This window comes from Rhipicephalus microplus, chromosome 7 (genome assembly GCF_043290135.1).
Source record: "Rhipicephalus microplus isolate Deutch F79 chromosome 7, USDA_Rmic, whole genome shotgun sequence".
NCBI lineage: Eukaryota > Metazoa > Arthropoda > Arachnida > Ixodida > Ixodidae > Rhipicephalus > Rhipicephalus microplus.
In genome coordinates this window covers 81490928-81509732 of record NC_134706.1, presented here as the reverse complement: position 1 = coordinate 81509732, position 18805 = coordinate 81490928, and the positions used below count along the sequence as shown (strand labels likewise).

At 46.6% G+C, this 18805-nt stretch overlaps 1 protein-coding gene across 1 annotated transcript in view; it reads right to left on the bottom strand.

The window, feature by feature from the left end:
- The window catches only part of LOC119179174 (uncharacterized), a 44386-nt gene that overhangs the window by 24179 nt on the left and 1402 nt on the right, over window positions 1-18805 (bottom strand). Inside the window, exons 2-3 of the mRNA XM_037430246.2 lie at window positions 12410-12499; window positions 8645-8821 (exon numbers count right to left, since the gene is read on the bottom strand). Of these exons, the coding sequence (XP_037286143.2) occupies window positions 8645-8821; window positions 12410-12473 (241 nt within the window). The 5' untranslated portion in view covers window positions 12474-12499. The remainder of the gene's footprint in view (window positions 1-8644; window positions 8822-12409; window positions 12500-18805) is intronic.

Below are 18805 nucleotides of genomic sequence, written 5' to 3'. Positions count from 1 at the left end.
GCTATTGGCGAATCCTTGGCAAGACCTTGGTCTGATGTTCGAGCGGAAGACAGCGCAGCAGATGACGTCTACCGGGAGCGGGAGCAAGCCGTCGGGCTACGGGCCCGAGCTTATGCACTCTCACCACGGCAGCTTCCCCAATGGACTATTGAAGGGCGTGAACCGCTGGTGAGCCGTATCCGTCTTCTCTCGCGTCCGGACTCAAACACGAGGACTTTAACGAAAAGGACTGTTTAGACTCTTAGAGGTTTCCGCTCGCTAACGAAACTGACAGTGCTAATTAGTTAACATTTTTCTGATCTTAGTATTTTCCTTTTTGTGGTTTTTTTTTTGTGTGTTTGTGAAAGTATAATCTTTTTTTTGCAAATCAAACGCTCACTTCCTTTTCTCGTGAGAGATTAACGTTTCACAGCTAGCTCGACTGGCTTTATTTACTGAACCTGTCACAAATTGGCGTCCGCTACGACAGGACGTGAGTGTTTGCCACTAAAAAGTAGATTTGAGTAAGGCTAACTAAAAAAGTAAAATGGGCTCACGAGAGTTGATGGCGCTGGCAGAACGCATGGGGTTGGAGGGAGCAGAATTGCAGGCTTGGTTTGACGCACGAGAAGCGCGTGAGCGCGATGAACGAGCCGCGGAGAGAGACGCGAAGAAAGAACAGTTGGAGCTGGAAGGCCGCAATTTACAGCTACGTCTTGAAGTAGCAAAAACGGAGAACTAAACCCGAGAAGCAAGCCAGCGACACTTGGAAGTAGAAGAGAGGACGCTGCAACTGCGCCTGAGAGTAGCTGAGGCCGGTGTCGGTCAGCCTACGGTGGCTGACACGGGCAACCAAAGGAACGCGCCTATGGTAGTGAACCCGCATAACTTTATACCCGTTTTCAACGAGGACAGAGACGACCTTGACGCCTACCTGAAAAGGTTTGAGAGAGTGGCGACAGGTCAAGATTGGCCACGGGAAAAGTGGGCCACGGCTCTTAGTTTGTGCCTTGGCGGAGAGGCTCTGAAGGTATTTGGACGGTTGTCACCGAACGATTCCCTGTCATACGACGAAGTCAAATTGGCACTGCTCCAGCGTTTTCGCTTCACGGCTGATGGCTACCGTGAGAAATTCCGGAAAAGCAAGCCTGAAGACGGCGAAACTGGAAAACAGTATGCCACGAGACTCCAAAGTTTCTTTGACAGGTGGATAGAAATGTCTCAGACAGAGAGGAATTTCGATTCAGTCCGTGACTTGATTGTAGCCGAACAATTCATGGCGAACTGCAGTAGTCAGCTGGCGCTCTTCTTACGGGAGAAGAACTGCAAGACTCTGGAAGCCATGGCAGAGGCAGCTGATATATATATAGAGGCAAAGAGATTGAAGAACTTATTAATAGTTCAGAATAAGAGTGAGGACACAACTGGGAAGGCTAAATTGATTTCAAGCCCAAGAGCAGAGATGCAATGTTTTGTTTGTGGCCGTAAGGGGCACAAGGCTTCTGACTGTCGAAGTAAACCTAAACAAGTATTTTGTACAAACTGCCGTAAGTGGGGGCATGATGTGAAGGGCTGTCAGAAAATGACTGGCACTTCGAAATCAACTACATCTTGTTTAATGCTACCCAAAGAAGAGACCGGTCCACAACAATCCATGATTGATGGCGACGACTCGGACCGAGACGACAATGTTATGGGCACGGTGAAGACGCAAGCGCAATGTAAGAAACGTCCCATGCCAGTGTTACCAGGGGAAGTGAATGGACAAATTGTTCGAGTCCTAAGGGACACCGGAAGCAACACGTTGGTAGTACGCCGGTCATTAGTACCTGATGAAGCACTAACTGGCACTACCGCGACGTTGTGGTTGGCTGATGGCAGCACCATCGTAACCCCTGAGGCGGAGATACGTATCAGATCTCCATACTTTTCCGGCATGGCCATCGTCAAGTGTATGCCGTCGCCACTGTATGACGTCATAGTTGGGAACGTACCGGGGGCCCGTGACGCCAATGACCCCGACGTTTCGCGGAAACTTTCTCAAGATCAATTCATTAAGAAAAAAAGTTCATTCTGCGGACGAAGGTAACCACCCAAATTCTCAACTGGTTGGTGCCGCACGTCTCAATAGTTCGCGAAGGGCCATCTCTGTTGGGCTCCCTGGCCAGATGTCTCGCAAAATGTTTCGCGAAGAACAAGAAAAAGACCAGACACTTGACATCTGCAGAGCCAGAGTGGGTAAGAAGTTTGTTAGAAAGGGCTCGACATCTTTTTCTTTCGTAGCCAAGAATGGTATTCTTTACCGACAATACTTCCTGTCCCCTGGTAAGATCATTGAACAAGCCATAGTCCCGAAGTCCCTGAGAGGCCAAGTGTTACGTTTGGCTCATGAAAATGTCATGTCAGGTCATCAGGGTGTAAAAAAAACAATAGATCGAGTTCTGGACGCCTTCTACTGGCCCGGGGTACAAGAAGATATCCGCAGATATGTCCGATCATGTGACGCCTGTCAAAGGACTTTACCGAAAGGCAAGGTGGGCAAGGTGCCTCTAGGGCGTATGCCGTTGATCGACACCCCTTTTGAACGTGTGGCGGTCGACATCATTGGACCGATAACTCCAGCCTCGGCAAAAGGCCATCGGTATATTTTGACTCTTGTGGATTTCGCCACTCGCTACCCTGATGCAGTGCCTTTGACAGCAATTGACTCAGCTACAGTGGCCGAGGGACTTGTCGAGATGTTTTCTCGCATTGGTTTTCCACGAGAAGTCTTGGCTGATCAGGCATCGTGCTTTACCTCAGATCTAATGAAGGAGGTGAATGAACTACTGGCAGTCAAGCATCTTAGCTGCACTCCATACCATCCTATGTGCAACGGGATGGTAGAGAGGTTTAATGGAACACTCAAGCAAATGCTCCGCAAAATGGTTCAAGAACAGCCTAAATGTTGGGATCGCTTGCTAGCACCTCTTTTGTTTGCTTATCGTGAAGCCCCACAAGCAAGCTCCGGGTTCTCACCATTTGAACTTATTTATGGCCGACATATTCGAGGACCTCTGAGCATCCTGAAAGAGCTATGGACTCATGATCAGGAGAACGAAGAACTTAAGACGACGTACGGATATGTCCTGGATTTAAGAGAGCGAATTGAGAAGACACTAGAGCTGGTACGACAAAACCTGAGCCGAGCACAGGTGTCGCAGAAAAGGTATTACGACCGCCACAGCAAGCAACGGGACCTGAAAGCTGGTGACCGTGCATTGATCTTGCTTCCCACAAGCAACAACAAGTTATTGATGCATTGGAAAGGGCCGTTTCCAGTCATAGAAAAGAAAAACGACTATGACTACTGGCTGGACCTTGGACACAGCAAAAAACTTTTCCACATAAACATGCTGAAAAAGTATGAAGAACGCCGTGAAGAACAGCTTCCTCAGACATCATCTTTTGTCGTTCTGGAGGAAGAGGAGTCTGAGAAACCACTACCAACTTTCAAAGTACAGGGTAGCTGCGGTATTGACTCCATAAAGCTTGGAGATGAAATCGGGGAGCGACAGCGGGTGGAGATAAGGGACATCTTAAGTACCTACGAAGACGTATTCTCGGAGATCCCAGGTAAAACAAACCTTGTGGAGTGTCGGTTACAAACGACCAGTTCAGAACCAGTTAACACCCCACAATACCCATTGCCATTCTCTATGAAGGAAGTCGTTGAAAAGGAAGTGCAAGACATGTTGCAACTTGGCATTATAGAACCCTCAGAGTCACCATATAATTCTCCTTTGGTACTAGTCAAAAAGCCAGACAATGGCTACAGGGCCTGTATAGACTTTCGCCGTATAAACAATGTTCTGGTATCTGATGCAGAACCTATACCCAGAACTGATCACTTGTTTGCCGAAGTGGGAACAAAGAAATGGTTCTCAAAGTTTGATTTAACTAAAGGATATTGGCAGGTTCCTCTCGCAAAAGACTCGCAGCAAAAGACCGCCTTTTCAAGCCAGTCAGGGCATTATCATTTCCTGTATATGCCTTTTGGCATCAAGACCGCATCCGCGGTCTTCACTCGTCTGATGAGAAAGTTATTGCTTGGAATACCCAACGTCGTTCATTACATAGACGACGTACTGGTGGCTACCACTACGTGGGAAGAACATCTAACAACTTTGAAGCAATTTTTTGCCAGGATACGACAAGCCGGACTAAGGATCAAGCCACAGAAATGTGAAGTGGCTATGAGCACAGTCACCTTTTTGGGACATCGATTGGGAGATGGCAACATACGGCCAGTCGAAAGCACGATACAGAAGATCACCTGTGCTTCTAAGCCTGAAACAAAGAAGCAACTCCGGTCATTCCTTGGACTGGCTGGCTATTACCGTGACCTGATACCTCGGTACGCCGAGAAAGCACAGCCGCTTACTGAGATGACGAGGAAGATGGAGAAAAACAAGATTACGTGGACCACGGATAGAGAAGAAGCGTTTGAATCACTCAAAAAGGCTTTGTCTTCTGGGCCAATCGTCAAAGCACCCGATCTGAAAAGAGAATTCGTGCTTCGGTCTGACGCCTCTGATTCTTGTATAGGCGCTATCCTTATGCAAGAGCATGATGGCATCCTCCACCCTGTGTCATATGCCAGTCGTCAACTTCAGCCTCGCGAAAAGAGATACTCAGCAATCGAGAGGGAATGCTTAGCGTTGGTCTGGGCGATAGAAAAGTATCATGTTTTTCTGTACGGAACGTCATTTGTCGTACAGACCGATCACCAACCACTGCAGTATCTCTTAAGGGCAAAACACCTGAACAGTAGGGTATTACGGTGGAGCCTCGCGTTACAAGAATATTCATTCCGAGTCGAGCACATTAGAGGCTCTGAAAATGTCGGCGCAGATTATATGAGCCGGTTGTGAATTTTTACGTTTTCTCGAGACAAGCGACTACTTCAAGTTGTTTGTTTGTTAAGGACATCTTGTGAATGGACGACGCGTGGTGACTTCTCGCGCACTGAACTGCAGTTTATTTTTCTTCGCGAAAGAAACTTTTCAAAGGGGGGACTCTTGTTGTGAGTGAAGTGCGCGAGTCAAGTGACTTTCAAATTTGGCGCGTAAGATGAACTACTGACAATGTGTGCAAGATGGCGTATTGCGCCAGTGCGGCGAACACTGGCGATTGGAAAAAGAAGAAAATTCAAGGGAATGGGAGAAAAATCCAGAGCCAGGGCATCGAAGAAAGAAGAAGAGGAGATTCGGGCTCGTGCTTGGAAGAAGAAGGCTAGGGTGCGGCGTGCGACCTCGTCGGGTGCGAGTACCTCCTGGGCGTCAGGGCATCCACCTAGCTGGCGACTGTTTCCACGGGGTCCTGGTGACCATTCAACCGCAGCGGCTATTGGCGAATCCTTGGCAAGACCTTGGTCTGATGTTCGAGCGGAAGACAGCGCAGCAGATGACGTCTACCGGGAGCGGGAGCAAGCCGTCGGGCTACGGGCCCGAGCTTATGCACTCTCACCACGGCAGCTTCCCCAATGGACTATTGAAGGGCGTGAACCGCTGGTGAGCCGTATCCGTCTTCTCTCGCGTCCGGACTCAAACACGAGGACTTTAACGAAAAGGACTGTTTAGACTCTTAGAGGTTTCCGCTCGCTAACGAAACTGACAGTGCTAATTAGTTAACATTTTTCTGATCTTAGTATTTTCCTTTTTGTGGTTTTTTTTTTGTGTGTTTGTGAAAGTATAATCTTTTTTTTGCAAATCAAACGCTCACTTCCTTTTCTCGTGAGAGATTAACGTTTCACAGCTAGCTCGACTGGCTTTATTTACTGAACCTGTCACATGCATTTAGATACACATTGTCACTAATCATGTTTCAGCCGTTTCTCACTACACCAACTAAGTGTCCAAATTATCACTTGGTGCCTGAGGCTAACCTAAATGTAGGCGAAGTACTATAACTGTGTATTTGGCTCACAAAGCATTTGCTAAATTTCAGCATATCCCGCTTGCGATATCTCAGTATATTTCCGCGATATGAGCTTCACTGCTATCGACAATAAAAGAAAGAAGTAGCAGTAAATTGCTAAGCACATCTTCAGGGGATGAGAACACAAAAATGTTTTTTTTAGTTATAGATAGGTTGTTTTTACGTATTGGTGCGGCAATGTTTCGCTCACGAGCTGTAAAGAATTAACGAGGCAATGTGTCAGGAAGGAAGGAAGCTGACAGAAAAGAAGGCAGGGAGGTTAGCCACAAAGGCATCCTTTTGGCTACTAAATACTGGGTTATTAGGAAAATATATACGATGAGAAAGAGGTAGCAGGGAAGAACAGGAAAAAGAAGAAAGATACTGATAGTAAATTCAGTGCAGTGTGTGCACCTCTGACTTGCGGAGGCAATGTGTAAAGCCAAATATTGCCTATAGACATGATTTGTTGCAAAGTGTGGTTGACAGCAGTTCGCTGGCGCTGCAGGCATTAGTGGCGCTTACGCAGTGCGCTCGTTATACTTACGCCCTTTCTCTGGCCACCTCCGTTCGGTACTTCACCTTCCGCTGCGGGGCTTCTACTCGTCTGCGACGCGGCTGCAGGTTGTTGGAGGTTTTCGTCGCGCTAATATTCGTTTAAGATGTTGCTGCGACAGGGGTCGCCGGCCTTAGTTTCGGCGAGGAGGGCAGTCAGCTGTTTTGCACACGCCCCGATAGAACAGTTGCCTAATATTCGTTACCGTAATTTACCAGTGAGGTGGAAACTTTTTCTACGATGGTGAGCTAAGGCTTCCCATTTATACTTTCTTTCAAACTCCAAGTAGAAGAGCACTGCCTATTGATTGTTGGTTGTTGAGCCGCACTGAGGAACCAGATGTCCACAGTGTCACGTATTAATTTAGATACCACGTATTAATTTATGTGAGTCATGGTGTGACTATATTAAGCACAGTCCCCGAGGCCATCGCCTTAGACGCATGTCAAGGGCCATGTTCTGGTGCACTGACTAGCACTTTCTCAGGACAGTTTTCTACCTTGTCACGCAAGCCCCTTTACTTTTTGCTGTCTCTCGAGGAGCGCACTTTTGTGTTATGTTAGCAGGTCTTCACAGGCAAATAAACTCAGAGAAACCCATACGTGCAGGGCAAACACGAATTTCGTGAGGACGTTTGAAGCGGCTCGAATGTTCAGTACGAAAGGACTGTACTCCTCTCAGATATCAAGCCAGCGCAAAGTAACACTTTTTGTTCAATATCTTCACCGCTCAACTAAGTTACAACGTAGGTCTTGGGATACAGCACACTCGAGTGGAAGCAATATTTCGTTTCTTGGCGCAACAGTCACTTATAAAACTCAAAGCTTGAAGAATGGCACTGGACCCTAATATTTACTTGTGAAGTTTTCGGCCGCGATAAAGAGTGGAAGTTGGACTGTAAGGTTTTGAAGCATAAACTACGGACACTCATGTGTATAGCTCGCGAAGCCTACCTCGTATGCAAAGCGTAGCTTGTTAGTGAAAAGTAGAGAAATAAAATATGTCACAGCTTGTCAACAAATAAGGCTGGACTGCTCTCTATTACTTCTTATTGTCAGAAGACCTAGTTTACGTGTGCACATTAATTCTTATCTAAGCTACGTGCGACGGAATAGTAAATGCATTCACCACTTTAGAAGACAGAGAATGGTTCACCAGAGTAACAGCCGATATCCTCCTTGACAATTCAACACTCCACATTTCGGTATGCGAAGGTTTATTGGACAGCCACCGTCTCGGACAAATGTAACGAGCCCCGTAAAGCCGTCTGGTGAAAAAAGTAATCCACAATTTCGACATTTGCTATAGGATGAGGAGGATAGCACTCCCAGGTAGTAAGCACGCATAAATACCCTGCAAAAATGTTGACAAGGGAGCAACTATTGTTCTTGCTCAAATCATACAGGGCATTGCACGCGTAGTTCAAAGGTTGTAGGTTCTGGTTTCACGGACGAAAAGGGTGATATTTCGCCCACTTGACATCCTTTCAATTTAATTAAAATGTTTAAATTGCCGTGAACAAATAATAAATAATGTTCCCGATGTCTTCCTAAGTCTAACGGTTTAATTAGTTTACAATATGGAAAAAACGAAACCCGCTAACAGGTCTTGTGCTTTCACACTAAAAGTTCGACAGCAATTATGCGGAACTTTTTACATAGCCGGGTTGGTCTCTTCGGAGCATCAATGTTCAGAACTTATGATTCTGGTGATTATGTTCTTTGAAAATGCGACAAAAATACCAACGAAATGCTTCGAAAATAAAGAAATAATATATTTTGCTTTCCAAAAAGAAGCCGAACAATAAAGAAATGCACCTAAAAGACTAATGTCACGAATTAGAAACTCTCATGCAAATATTATCTTTCCCAGATATTCAGCCGACGATAACCCAGCAGATAAGGCTTCAAGAGGGTGCCTGTGACAATGATCTGCTGCCATGTAACAGCCAAAGAAACGCATGCTGATGGATTTTAAACAAAACAGTGATAGAAAAGACAAGCTCTAATATACGGCATTTGTTTACCTTAGAGCGTTTTCACTAAAACCAAAGGCAACACAAGAATTCTCAATTCACCGAACTTTCCACTTGAGCCTAGTTGTGACGCACAAGGTGTGTACCTTCTAAACGTAAGTATGTGAAGTCATTACCGCAGTGTTTTAAAAGAACGCAGGCTCCGTCTTTGCTCCTGTACAGCTTGTCTTGGCATGCGCAGCTCCATGAACCGACCGTGCATGTCCAATGCTTGGTCTTGGGGCACATAGCTTGGCGCACAATTTGGCTTCTCGTACAATAAGTAGCTTTCTGATTGTCTTCGCAGCTTGAACCTCAGGAAAAAAAAGATTATATGAACGCTGATGATGAGCATACAGGCAAGCTTTTGCAGCACAGCACTATCAATTAACCTTCATGCATCCACATACCTAATTATTTCTTGCTCATAGTACACTGATTGCAGGTAATATGATCTTGTAAACGGATGTACAAACAAGCATCGCCCAATCGATTTAGGTAGCAGGGAACAGAGCTACAATCCCTGCGAACACCAGCGCTTCAATTAAGCTTAGCACGTTTGGTGTTGCTCTAGTATGAAGTAGATAGACGCTCAAGTGGCCTGAAGCACGCACGAAAGTGCTTAGAATTTAGCACTAGCTCTTAGCGTATATTGCCTGTGCTTATGAAGATCGTGACGCCCACCTATCATGGTTCCTATAAGGGGCGTGAAGATAGCCGTAGGAGATTTGACTTTGGCCGAGGCTACTGCGATTCGCCTCGGCCGATGTTCATGAATATTATTCGCTGGCATAGATGGCGTTAGACATTACAAAAACACAGGCATAAACCCTAAATCTGAAGTTCCCTGCCAGAACACGGCATCAGGGGACTCTTTGTTCTGCCGCGTTAATTATTTGTGGAACACATGCCACTACATATTATTATGCCCCGGCGCCTGCAAGGTACATGTGCACAAAGAAAGTAGTGTGCTGCAAGTGATTCAAGGAACACGAATGATGATTATCAACTTTTTTTAGCATCGCTTTTGGAGTGGAGTGGTGAACAGTAATAATCTGGCTAAAGTTACATGCATCCTATTTGATTTTACTCCGCACTGTAGCATTATATATCATGGTACCTTAGCAGGCAAAGTGTCGTGCTGCTACGCTCTAGAATTGGGGGTTTCGTTTCTGTCATTGCGGTTATAGCGAAATTCAAGTGCAATAGTACGCTTAGATTCAGGCGTATGTCAATAAGGCTAGATGGTCTCATTGGCAGTTTTCTGCAATGCATATACCTTGTTGCACTGTAGTGTAGGTATCTCATGTAATAACTTAATTACTTTGTTGGACCTTTACCCATCTTCATTTTTTGTTGCTTACGAGTATCACTACTATACCCATCGTCAAGGTATCTGCATTAGCTTAGGTGTTGGGCCGGTTATATGTCATTTTTTTGAGCTGCCATTGACCGAAAGGTGGCTTTGATTCTTGACGATGCCCTAGTGTAACAATTTATGGAACATGTAGACGATTTTTTAGTTATTTTAAAATTAACCTTTCTGTAACGACCACTGATTCAGTATATGATGTTCTTCTTTTGCTTATACAAGGTGCACGTCAAGGAGTTTCCTTTACGCGTGAGCTGCCTTTTGTTCAGAATTTGCAGTTTCTTTAGATGTAATCTTCATGCTATCAGAGCGACATATTTGCTGGTGCTACTACCATCGCTCTTGTAAAGAACGTTAACCCTAGGACTCAGCACACGCGAAACTTGTTAACAGGGCAATAACATCAATGTGCTTTGAATTCGCGTCGACGTGGTCCAGTGCTCACACAATGCAAGAAAGATTTTACAACCAGGTTGATAAGCTGAACTCATCCGGATACCCATGCTCTGTTATGGTAGCAGCAGCGCACACAAACTGAAGGTCAGGCAGAAAACACCGTGCCGCATACGTACGAAGTTGCTCGCTATACTTAAAAAAGAAATGTGAAACAGCAGATCATACTGAAGTCGCACTGTTCGTGTTCTTTTCTCATTCCCGTTGTACCAACCTTTGTAGGAGTTGTGCATCTCTGAGCCCCATTTCCTCGTTCTCCACTAAGTAGTGCGTCCTTTCTATATATTCGCTTCTCGTGCAAGAAGGAGTACCAGAATAATATTCATTTGTTGTCAACCTTTTCGCAACATTTTCACGAAACCGCTGGTGGTGGCTGTCACTGGTGCGTTTCATGCATTGGCAACAGATTATTTTTGTATAACTGTGCGCCACACTGGTGTCAACGAAATATGGTCGGTAAACTCGGTAAACAAGACCAGTCTGCCCCAGAGGGCATTGTAAATGAGTTAATATGTCAGGCACGTAAGAAGGCGAAGCCCGAATGTTCTGTAGCCAAGAGTAACAAGAACTCTACCTGGTGATGCCTTCGAAAGGCAAAGGCACTGCAGCCAGCCCTCTGAAGTCGAAACGCATCGCAGTTGCAGGTATAGCGCAGTGACGCAGACAAGAAAACAAACAAAAGAGGCTTATGCGTTCACTGTATGTGCTCCGTGATGTTTAATAATATTAGTCCAGAATAACTTGGCTAGCTCTCACTGTTTACGCTATGCACAAGTTGCTCTTAGCTCCACATTAGTTATAATGTGAAAATGCCCGAGAAGTGCGCACAGAAGCACAAGAAGGGCATACAAAACACCTGTTCACCAAGAAGTGCGTGCAGTGACGGCGATGACAGATGCAACGTTTCTGAAGAATAGGTACAAATGGTGTAAATAATATGCAAAATAATATTGGAGTCCACAAAAGCGCAGATGGCCTAATTCGAAGATTTATATTATTACAGCAATCACCTGGTAAACGGACAATAATTTATTAAGAGCAACTCGCCACTGGCGGTGCACGCTCAGGAGGCGTGTTTTTTTTTTTTTAGGTAGACGACCGTTTTCACTACCCAAACACCGAACTGTGGGGTAAATATTTTCTTTGGTAGCCTTGAGCAACTACTTGGTTTTTCTACTGAGAGTAAACACCAATTGATCGGCTACCGTTCATCAAGGTAATATTGAACTCTGCATATAAACTGTGCTCTATTCCCCATTTTCTAAAATGTTTGCAAGGACATCTACGCCTACTTATACTTATTTACTTCTACATATATATATATATATATATATATATATATATATATATATATATATATATATATATATATATATATATAGTCTGGCCTTCATCAGGATCCTGATGAAGGCCAGAGTCTAGGCCGAAACGTCAAAATAAACCACGTTGTGACCGCTCACGGGATCAAGAAATAACCAGCCGTGAGCAGACACACACACACACATAAATATATATATATATATATATATATATATATTTATATATGTATATGTATATATATATATATATGTTTATATCTATCTATCTATATATATATATATATATATATATATATATATATATATATATATATATATATATATATATATATGTGTGTGTGTGTGTGTGTGTGTGTGTGTGTGTGTGTGTGTGTGTGTGTGTGTGTGTGTGTGTGTGTGTGTGTGTGTGTGTGTGTGTGTGTGTGTGTGTGTGTGTGTGTGTGTGTGTGTGTGTGTGTGTGTGTGTGTGTGTGTGAAACGCACGTCATGCAGATGCTTTAAGCAGCAGCATCACGCCGCGCGATAAATACACGAGAAAATGTTTACTGAAACTTTGAGCCCTTAAAGTTATGTTATCACGACAAGAATAAAAGTAGGCAAAGGCGGCGCACTCTAAAGGGATAGCATTACTTATGCAAGCTGCAGCTCTCTCAAAAGGTGCGTACTACACTTTTCGCTGGTAAAGGCTTTGAGTGGACATACATAAATACATGCTGGAGATTCGCACGCAGGAGAAAGAGAAGTGCAACGCTACTCACATTCCGCAACAGTCAAAATTGTCGATGTGAGCACAGTGATCTCGCAGAAAAGGTGCCACAGCATTTGGCTGTCTTGAACGTGTGATCACTCTGAATTCGAAAACAAAGTTACTTTAATTAAGGAATAAAAATTAAAAAAGGGCTACTAGTGACTTTATCGCTTTACGGGAAATTTAATATGCATACCAGCCAAAAAAAAACGCATGGATCGCTCGCAATCAAGAGTACGTATATACATGAAAAATGTTTCCGGTAAAGCGAGCACGTTCGAGATGATACTGGCCATAATCTTAAACTAGATATAGGGCATGTATGTGACCAAGGTTGCATTTCACCACACCCCAGAACACCCCAACATACTATACATTGGTGAATCTGGACGCCATTATGTCCTGTGAGTGAAGGAGTCCTATCTACCGTTTTAAGTTGCGTTCGGGCTCGTGACATGATGCAGGCCTGAAAGCTTACTTAAGCAAAACTACGATTCAGCCTAGTTGGAACATTTCCAACTTGAAATGTTTGCGCACGCACAGAATGTTGCTCAAGGTTGAGAGATTGGCGGCTAGAGTGAACGCTGTGCGGACGTGTTTCGCATGAGCTCCGGCCCGGTGACCGACTATCGGCGGACGCGCTTTTTTCTGGACTTTCTGTCGGTAGGCTCGTCTGCAGGAGGTTGCCCTGTACCTACGGACACCACTCGTTTAGGCAAATTTGTCCCCGTTTTTGGAGTTTCCGAGATTTTCCTATCAACCCCGCGGTGGCAAGGCTAGGCCTATCTTCTAGCCCAAGCCTGGCCTGGGCCGCGTCGCCCGGCGTCTGACTTGCGCCCGGTGACCATGAGCCTTGTTGGGCTGAAGATGGAATAATACGTCGAAGGGGAGACTATAACACCCGAAGGTTTTGAAGCGCGAGAGTGGGCTCCAGTGCTGAAGGCACAGGACCGATTTAATAAGACTCAGCATGGCGACAACGCCAAGAGTAAGCCTTGCGAGACGCAGGCTGGCAGCGACGGGCGCAAGATGCACGGAGCGCAGCAAGTCAAGCGGGGGAAAGCGCCGGTATGGAAGAAACGCGGACCGTTTCTCAAGTTGCCAGCCACGGATTTCAAGATTGTGTACAGGCCCCAGAACTGGGACTTGAGTGTTGTGACAGCGAGAGAACTCGGATGTGCACTGAGAGCTGCAGCGCGTCTAACGAGTGCGATTGCCGCGGAAGAAGACATTGTGCGGGTTAATGGCACAAACAACACGTTGACGGTGAGCACACCGTGCATAAATCGCAGTGGGGCATATGCGACTGTGAAGACACTCAAGCTGGGTGATCGTGACCTGCCGCTTTCGGCGTTCGTGGCGCCGTTGGAGAACTCCGTGCGGGGAGTGATTTATAATGCTTATGATGGATGCCCAGTGGAAGAAGTTCGGGCGGGATTCCTGAAGAAGAATGAAGGCATAGACATTCTGGACGCGAGACCTCTGGGAAAGTCAAAGGCGATTCAGATTACGTTCGGGGGAAAACGCATACCACGGCAGATTACTTACTGGAACTGTCTGTTTGCTGTGATCCCGTACAGAAATTTAGTCGAGACCTGCTAAAACTGCAAACGAGTTGGACATCGAGCGGATGTTTGCTATCGTCCGAAGAGCAACCTATGTCACCGTTGCGGGAAGGACCATCCTGCCCCGCCAGAAGGAGAGCCACCTACGTGCACGCCGGACTGCATCGTGTGCCATGGTGCGCATCACACAGGGAGCCGTAACTGCAAGTTTCGCCTGGCTCGCAAGCCACCGACAGGCCGGCAGCAGAGCATCGAAAGAGAGAGCGAAGCTGGCAACGATAAGCGGTCCTCGAGGGCCACGGGGCGGTCACCGAGGGGTAAAGAAGGCAGAAGCAAAAGCAGGGACCGGTCGAGTTCCTTCCCGCCATTGCCAGGGCGCGGGGGCGGCCAAGATGGTGGACGAGCATCCAGTACCAACAGCTGCGCACGCGACACCAACAAAAAGGTGAGCTTGTCAAGCACGGCCTCCCAGAACGAAACCGCTCGAGAGAGGGAGTTAGCAGCGCTGGTTCAGCGACAGGGAGACTTGATTAAAAGAATGGAAAACAGAATTGCAGAGATGGAACGCGCACTTAGAAACGACCACCGGCAGGGGACACAGGCACCAGCCGTGCAAGGCCTACAGAAAGCGACGCAAGAGGCGTCTGCTCGCGTACAGGAGAATGCAGCTATGGAAGTGGAGAATCGGGGGACAGTGAAGCGACCACTGCCGGGGGATGAGGTAGCTAACGCAAAACAATTACCCGAAACGTCACCAGAAGACATGCCACAGCCTGTTTTTAAGGTCATTAGTCTTAAGTCGGATGTAACAACACTTGCGGATAAAGTAGGCAAACAAGGGAAAAAACAGGATAGGTTGGAGGCTCGAGTCGAAAAGATCGAAGCCAGATTAGACACAATAGAGGAGCGTCTCGGCATGCTCTCCACTGAATTTAGGGATTCCCAAACCCAGGTCATGGGCATGTTTCAGCAGCTTCATACTCTATTGGAGGCAAAACTGCCTCCCATAGGTGGCCAAGTGCCATTGGTCAACCTGGTGCCTCATCATGGCGCCTCGCCAGCAAATTGAGGTTTTGAAGTGGAACTGCAGGGGCTTTCGTCAAAAACGGGGTAACCTGCAGTTGCACGTACAAAATCTGGACAGTAAACCAGACGTAATAGCCTTACAGGAGGCTAGTGGTTCCGTAAAATTACCTGGATTTAAGGCATTTACAGCGCCAGGAATTGATTCAAGGGGCGTATCACGCGTCTTCACAGACGTGCTAGTCCATCGCAACATCACTGCCATTCAGCATTCCGTAGATAGCAGCAGGGAAGACTATGTCCTGCAAGAGATTTTGCCTAAATGAAAGTATGAGAAGAGTCTGTTTTTACTTATACTGTATAGTTCTCCAAAAGATAAAGGATTGGGCTTGCCACAACTCCTGATTCAAACTCAACGGTTAGCAGCTCGCGCTCCGCTTATAGTGGTAGGAAATTTCAATGCGCCTCACCCGGAGTGGGGTTATATTCGAGCCAGCCCAAAAGGCAATCGGCTTTGGCAAGTTGCCCGGGATCTGCGATGGACGCTGTTAAACAATCCACAAGATCATACGAGGATAGGCAACAGCATAAACATGGATACCTCCGCAGACCTTACGTTTTTTAGAGGCATCAGTAATGCAAAGTGGATTAACACGGGACAAGCCCTAGGAAGTGATCACTATATTCTTTCCACGACGTTTAGCGCTGCGAAGCATAAAGACAAAGTGAGGGGGCATAGAATTACAGATTGGGACAGATCTAGGAAAAACAGAGCAGACACTGTAAACGGCAAAATTAATGACCTGGATACATGGGTACAGGCGCTCAAGGAGGATGTAAATAATACCACGGTAGAAGTACCAGTCGAGCAGGAGGAGTTTACCGCTGACTCGAGACTATTACACATGTGGGAAGCGCACGCGAGTCTCTTGAGAAGGTGGAAGAAGCAAAAACATAATGGCGTCCTTCGCAGAAGGACTGCCAAGTCAGAACGTAAAATCGAAAATTATACAATTGAGTTGCAAGCCAAGCAGTGGGGCCAGATTTGTGATCGCATGAATGGACAGTTTGGATGCAAAAAGACATGGCAGCTGTTAAGGCATCTTTTGGATCCGGCAGCAACAAAATCGGCGCAACGGGGGCAAATGACTCGGTTAATGCATCAATATGAAGGCACAATTGGAGAGTTTATACAGGAACTCCGGAATCGGTACATAACTGATGGAGTAGACGGTTGCTTACCACACTACTCGGGGGTGGAAAACTCAGACCTAGATGAAGTGTTCACAATTGCGGAGGTGGAGTTTTCCATGGGGCAGCTGCGTACTACGTCTGCCGCAGGTCCGGATGGAGTTACTAATAAAATGCTGAGAAACCTAGATTTCAAATCGGTCGGGGCGATCACTGACTTGATAAATGAGTATTGGGTGGCCGGGGAGATCCCAGCACAATGGAAGCATGCTAGGATTATATTTATTCCGAAGCCGGGCAAGAAACTCTGCTTGGAAAACCTGCGCCCCATATCGCTGACATCATGCGTGGGCAAATTGATGGAGCACGTGGTTCTCAACAGGCTTCATAATTATGCAGAGGACAAGACCATCTTTCCCCCAACTATGATAGGTTTCAGGGCCAATTTGTCCACACAGGATGTCATGATACAGCTAAAACAAGATGTAGTCAATATAGCTTTGGTGCACAGGCACCAAAGCTATATTGGAGCTTGACCTGAATAAAGCTTTCGACAATGTTTCGCATGAGGCAATATTGAATAACCTATCAGAAATTGGCCCAGGGGTCAGGACATTTCGCTACATCAGATCATTCTTGGAGGGCCGAACCGCAGAAATTTCAATAGGAGATATCAAATCGGACTCATTCGCGTTGGGAGGCAAAGGGACGCCGCAGGGTTCAGTTTCGTCACCGTTCCTGTTTAACATCGCCTTAATTAAAATAAAGCCGAGGCTGGAGGAGATACCGGGACTCAAACACACATTTTATGCAGATGATATTACTCTATGGGTAACCAGGGGTAGTGACGCGCATCTGGAAGAAACACTGCAACAGGCAGTTAATATTGTCGAAGAGTTGGCTGGGGAGGCGGGACTTTCATGCCCTCAGCCAAAGTCCGAGCTTTTTTTGGTTCGGGACAAACCCAGAGGGCTACATGCAAGACACTATATTCCGCCACCGCCGTTAGAGGTAAAGGTAGGGGGTAGGCCGGTAGCTGAAGCTCAAACGATTAGAATTCTTGGCCTATATCTGCAAACTAACAGGCAGAATAGGGTGGCCCTTGAAAAACTTAAGACCACGGTCAATGCTACTGTCAGGCTAATCAGAAGAATCGCTAACCGTAAGAGCAGGGTTAAAGAAAAAGAACTCTGTAAGCTGGTACAGGCGTTTGTGCTCAGCAGGATTACTTACGCGACACCTTATATGAAGTTGGATGCCGCAGAAAAAGGTAAGGTCGAGGCTAAGATCCGGCAAGCTTACAAGGCAGCACTTGGGTTGCCTAACAACGCGCCTACAGAAAGGCTGTTAAAACTAGGGGTACACAACACCCTGGATGAATTATGGGAGGTGCATGTGGTGATGCAGCACGCTAGGCTTTCGACAACCAAAGCGAGCAGGATTATATTGGAAAGGATTGGCATTGGAGCAGAAACTCCCACTGGGGACACTAAAATTCAGGTGCGGCGAGAGTTACATAAAGCCCTGTACATAAAACCTTTGCCCAAAAATATGCATCCGATTCACCATACGCAGCGCAGGCAGGCAAGATCCAGAGCTTTACACGTTGAGTACGGCGAGTACAAAGCGGCAGTCTATACAGATGTTGCGGAATATAAGGACAAAGACGCTTTTGTGATTGTGGTGGTGGACAGGCGGGGGCGCTTGGTCGCCTCTGGATCGGTCAAAACGCGCTCCTCGGAAACTGCAGAGGAAGCGGCAATAGCGCTAGCTATAACTAATTCGCAGTCAGATTTGATTTTCAGTGATTCAAAGACAGCTATCCGAAATCTGGCGAGGGGCAGAATATCGGCGACCGCCGCACGATTTCTGCATGGGGCCACGGGACGAGAAATGAGAGAAATAGAAATTGTCTGGGTACCAGCACACTCTGGGAACCCTGGGAACGAGGCGGCTCACCTGAATGCTCGAGGTTTCGTCAGCCGGGTAGGTGAGCCGCCAGTTCCGGGGAGGTCCGCGAGAGATGGGCTCGTGTCCTTTCATGACATAACAAATCATTATAAACTAGAGCGGAGGTTTTATCCGCCCCCGCTTAAGCGGTTGACTAAGGCGCAGGAATGCGTCTGTGGAAAACTACAGACGCGATCTTTTCCCAACCCTTACGTGTTGAACAAAATGTACCCGGAGGAGATTAAGCCGCAATGCAAATGGTGTCAGGCTGTGGCAACATATGATCACATACTTTGGGAATGTAGCATAGTGCCACCGCCGGTGGATATTATGCGTGATCCCTCTCTTGAGCACTGGGAGGCCGTGTTGACCAGCTCAGACCCAGTCGTCCAGTTAAGGGTCGTGGAGTGGGCCACACAGGTCACAGCCAACCTTGGGTTGATGGCCATCTAACACGGAATCATCCTCAGTTGCTTTCTGACGAAATAAAGTTTTTCCATCCATCCCTTGCGCAGGCACACGGGGACACAGAAGAGAACAAAGACGGGTGCAATCTAACAACTGGTTGATTTTTCGAGAACGTTCACTGAATACCCCTCAGATTTGCGCACTCTAGCCCCCCCCCCCCCCCCCCCGCCCAAAAAAAAAAAACATTTGGACTGCGCACATATTACAAC